Here is a 5,000-nt window from a genome sequence, read left to right on the forward strand (position 1 = left end):
GTACGGGTGATAGCGCAGCTGGCCCTGTAGTAACACACACACACACGTCGCGCGCGCACACACACACACACACACACATATAAGCATGTTTGACCATTAGCGAGTGTCATCCCAAGCGTGCTTGCAAACAGGCAAGCAACATCTGCATCTTGGCCACCCGGACCAAACAGCTGAGCACATGATCCACCAGCGCATGAGCATGACACGCGTCCACCCGTGAATGATGCATGTGTTGTGAGTGAGATGGTGCATGGGAGTTTTGCCACGCACCTCGAATTCGTATTTCACTTTTCTCCGCTGCACGGTGCGCTCGCACGTCAGCGAAAAGTTGAAGAAGTCGGCGGCCGAGCGAAGACACCTGGTCGCAACGATGGGTGGTGGTGGCGGTGTTGGTAAGCGGTGGTTGGTGGTGGTGGCGGTGTTGGGCGCCTTCATTGTACGAAACGATACCCGCTGTAGTCGCATAGTCGACAACACACACACACACACACGGGCACACACACGGGCACACACACACACACACACACACACACACACACACACACACACAACACACACACACACAACACACACACACACAACACACACACACACACACACACACACACACACACACACACACACACACGACTCGTCACACATGCCACGTCCAACCCCGACACGACATGAAGAAACGTAGGCGGGAGGGCGGCACCTTGTCTCGTAGTCGCCCTGGACGGTGGTGAGGTCGAGGCGGTGCACGTCCACGGACGTTGGGGTCGGCTTCACGTCACACAGCGTCATCTCAATCGGCACCCTGCCACCGCCACCGGATGATGAGGGAGCAAGAGCAGGAGGTCAAGGAGCAACAACAACAACAGCAGCAGCAGCAGCAGCAGCAGCAGCAGCAACAGCAGCAGCGATAGCATGACGCGGGGACAGACATGCATGAACGGAACAGAACAAGCAAGCATTTCACAGAGCACCAGTGTCGCGTACATGGCTTTGCGGGCGTGCTCGTAAGAGGGGTGTGACAGTTTTCCCACTGCAAAACCAAAGCCACGATATCACCAGGGTGTGCGCATGAGAATGGGGGAAGTGTGAACACGTGAACGCATGTCAATTCGTCTGTGTGTGGCAGCTTCGAGCAAACCCCGACACCAGCACTCACACACACACACACACACACACACACATACACACACACACACACACACACACACACACACACACACACACACACACACACACACACACACACAACGGCAAGCGGAGAGTGTGGTGCGTACTTTCGTCGCTGGGGACGTTGCCTGGGATGCCGTGGATGTAGTAGTGGTAGATGTTCACAAGCTCCTCAGCCACGCGCGGCATGTTCGAAAGCACGTCAAGCGTGTTTGCGTTCAGGCCCTGTGGTGGTGGTGGTGGTGGTGTCAGCAGTAGAAGCGGTACGCATGTTCACGCGAGGGCAAGGAAAAGGGCCGATGGACGTGCACACACGCACACACGCACATACGCACACGCACACACATACACGCACATCTCATACACACGTACACATACACACACACACACACAAATCTCACACAAGCACATCTCATACACACACGCACACACGCACACACACACACACACGCACAACACGTGCCACCTCCCTCCCGCCCCTCTTGCATGCCTGACCCTGATGACGACGCAGGTGTACGACTTTGACTTGTTCGTGTCAATGTCATCAAGAAGTGCAGACGCCTCGGCGACGGGCTTGGGCAGTGTGGACTTGACTGGCGGCTTGCTCACCACGTCCCCTTGGAACGGGTTCTCGTCACTCTCGCTCAGGCGGTCAAACTCGGCCTTGGACATGCTGAAGTACAGCGTGGTGTCGCTGTCCGCCGTGTGCGTGTACACCTGCACACATACACACGTACACATACACACATATACACATACACACACATATGTGCAAGCAATGCGTTTGCAGGAGAAAGGTAGATGATGTCAAGGTGAATGGCTAGAAGGAACCGGTTGAGTGAGAGAGAGTGTGTGTGTGTGTATGAGGCTTGGCTGCTGTGTGTACATGCCTCCTATTCTGCACCGCACGTGCCCACAACCACAACGGCCATCACAGGGCGAACAAGTGTACACACGCCCCGAATTCAACCACCACGACCACCACAGCCAGCGACCCACGCACATCGAGCGTGTTGCCGAGATAAAACCCGGCCTGCTTTGCGCCGACACCAAAGTGGGAGATGCCGGAGTTGAGGTAGTGGTGGTGGAACTGCACGCGCGGGTTTGGATACTCGTTGGTCACGTCGCTGGAGCGAACGCAGGGAGAAGACGGGAGGGGGTGGTGATACGGAGGAAGAGGTGGTGGTGGTGGTGGTGGTGGTAGAGAGGAGGAGGAATGCATGCAGACATGAGTTGTGATGACGGGAGAGATGAAGGAGACAATAGAGCTAAACTTCATGCACACACGCACACGCACACGCACACGCACACGCACACGCACGCACACACACGCGGACTCACGCACACACGCACACACACACACACGCGCACGCACGCACGCGCGGACTCACGGGCGACGATGAGAGGTGGTGTAGTGATAGCGCGCAAATGCTTGGATGTCGGGCTTGTCCATGCCTGTTCCACTGTCAACAATCGCTGAACACATGAACGGCACGCACGCAGGTGTGTTAGAGACGAACGCACGAGTTGTGGTGTAGAAGGTGGTCGAGAGAGGTAGTTGCGGACAAGTATCCGCATTTCTGTTGTCCGCATGTCACCATGCACCATCTGCTCAGGACGTACCAAGGATGGGCTCGTCGCCTTCACGCATGACAATGATCTCAATCTGCTTCTGCTTCATCTTGCGCACGGCCGTCAGGGAGTTATCCACAAACTCCGCCAGCGCACAGACTGATGTGTGTGTGTGTGTGTGTGTGTGTGTGTGTGTGTGTGTGTGTGTGCGAGAACGTGTGGAGGAGACATGAGCAGGTGGGTAAGAGATCCATACACATGGGCAGTGCGAAAGCTGTCAATAATCCACGCACAAACACACACACACACACACACATACTTAACCATACGCACACACAGAAAAATGCGTTACGCACTCGAGTCTTTGCAGAGGGTTGTGTCGCCATACTGGTCTTCACCAGCACAGGTGACCGTGTCGTGATGAGGGATGAAAGCAATGTGGTCGCGGTGCTCCGTGGTGTTGGCAGCGGTACTGGCGGTAGCGGAAGCCGAAGCAGAGGCGGAAGATGTCCGCCCACTCTCGTCAACAGCGGCAGAGTCGTCCTCCACAATCACGGCGTCGTCGCCGTGATTGTCGAGGTTACTGTCTTCATCATCGCCATCATCATCATCATCGTCGTCGTCGTCCTTACCGTCACCGTCGTCGTCGTCATCGTCCACAACGACGGTGCGCGGCGAGCGCCTGCGGTCCTGTGTCACTTGTCGTGCCTGAAGATCGCGCGCGGTGTTCCTCGCTGTCTTTCGGGCCGTCACACGGCGCGGCGCCTGGGTTTGCTGTGTTTGCATGGGGGACTGCCCCGGCAGCAGTGGCCCGCTCTCCGTGTCGGGCCCGCTGTCCATCGTCTCCGACATGGTGCAGGATGAAAGGGAGTGCGCCCGCTTCCTCGCTGACTTGCGCGGGAGAATGTCAATCAATAGAGCACAAAGCGAACCACGAACAAAGAGAGAACCAGCAACAAACAACACGCAGGGGGTGTGCAGTGTACGAGGCGTGGTGGTGGTGTGGTGAAAATGAACAGCAGCACGGACGGAGGAAGGCAGTCACAACGAAATGTGTCCGCAGACAACACTGCACTTTATGCTGTCGGTCGTGAAACCAGCGAAACAAGCGCTTGTTGGCGTGGTGTGTCTTCACGCCGCCCGACCTTGGCTTTGCGGACTTCCATCCACCCACTCATCAGACCTCACCATCTCACCATCACATCTCAATCAACAGCACGGCTCACAGCATTGTCACGGCTCACAGCATTGTCACGTCTTGCGTCAGATCACATCACACCATGGGCCGCCGGCGGGCTGCGCGACACGACGCTGTCGCCACAACCTCGTCGGTTGGACTGAAGAGCAAAGACAAGAATACTAGCAGCAGCAACAACAACAACAAGCAAGCAGGCGCTGCGGACAACGTGCGGACCAAAGGTGGCAATGCCAGCAGCAACCACCACAATGCGGGGAGCAACCACGTCGCATCGGCGTCAAGCAGCGGAGCCAGCAGCGCAACCAGCAGCCGACACAACTCCAGCGCCGGTGCAAAGGCAAAACAGGCGTGTTTGGCTGCAGCACGCAAGGCGGGCCGGCGCAAGGGCGCTGCCAACACTGCCCACAACAGCCATGCCAGCTCACGCCTGCGTGGCCACCATCGCGGTGGAAGCAGCGCAAGCGCACCAAGCAGTCGGACCGGCAGCCGCCGTGGCAGCGCTGACCTTTTGCTTGCCAGCGCACCTGACACAAGGTCAAGCAACACTGCCGCCCCGGAAGCCATCAGAGCAATCACAGCTGCCCGCCCGCCACACCAACAGCAGCAACAGCAACAGCAACAGCAACAGCAACAGCAGCTTGTGCCCGGTGTTTCCGAAGCGCTGCAGCTTGATATGGGCGATGTGCGGCCACTGGCGAATTTGGATGAGCTGTGGGAGTCGACCACCAACCTGGCCGATGCCATGGCATATGTGCAAGCGCTGCCCGCGGACTCACAGGACCGCGACAACGCATACAACGCCGTCGTGCTGCGCTTCCTGCCCCTCATTGGCAGAACCAGCAAACACCAAGGTGGCGTGACTGGTGGTGGTGGTCGTGATTGCAGTCGTGGTGGTGGTTGCGGTTGTCGCTGTGGTTGTCGCTGTGGTCGTCGTGACGAGCCATTTCGTCGCCGCCCTTGCGTCGTTCATACACTCACATTCCCGCGCCACGTGCTGCTTTTGTTCTGCACGTCATTGTTGTGCGCAGGCTCTGCGTATGTCCGCAAGTCCTTTGAAGATGACTTTGCC

At 57.4% G+C, this 5,000-nt stretch overlaps 2 protein-coding genes across 2 annotated transcripts in view; one reads left to right on the forward strand and one right to left on the reverse strand.

Annotated features, from left to right (window-relative positions):
* Nucleotides 1–96: 96 nt before the first annotated feature.
* On the reverse strand, nucleotides 97–3,585 carry PTSG_08499 (uncharacterized protein; the record flags this gene model as incomplete). Its single annotated transcript, XM_004990690.1, has 10 exons — nucleotides 97–120; nucleotides 271–358; nucleotides 695–796; nucleotides 979–1,024; nucleotides 1,269–1,386; nucleotides 1,657–1,878; nucleotides 2,165–2,288; nucleotides 2,553–2,637; nucleotides 2,785–2,892; nucleotides 3,090–3,585. The coding sequence occupies 10 exons, from the start codon at nucleotides 3,583–3,585 to the stop codon at nucleotides 97–99; spliced, it is 1,413 nt and encodes a 470-aa protein (XP_004990747.1).
* Nucleotides 3,586–3,789: 204 nt separating this feature from the next.
* The window catches only part of PTSG_08500 (uncharacterized protein), a 5,761-nt gene continuing 4,550 nt past the window's right edge, over nucleotides 3,790–5,000 (forward strand). Inside the window, exons 1-2 of the mRNA XM_004990691.1 lie at nucleotides 3,790–4,782; nucleotides 4,960–5,000. The exon at nucleotides 4,960–5,000 is cut by the window's right edge and continues 9 nt beyond it. Of these exons, the coding sequence (XP_004990748.1) occupies nucleotides 4,014–4,782; nucleotides 4,960–5,000 (810 nt within the window). The 5' untranslated portion in view covers nucleotides 3,790–4,013. The remainder of the gene's footprint in view (nucleotides 4,783–4,959) is intronic.

The sequence above is a fragment of the Salpingoeca rosetta genome (genome assembly GCF_000188695.1).
Source record: "Salpingoeca rosetta unplaced genomic scaffold supercont1.23, whole genome shotgun sequence".
Lineage (NCBI taxonomy): Eukaryota > Choanoflagellata > Craspedida > Salpingoecidae > Salpingoeca > Salpingoeca rosetta.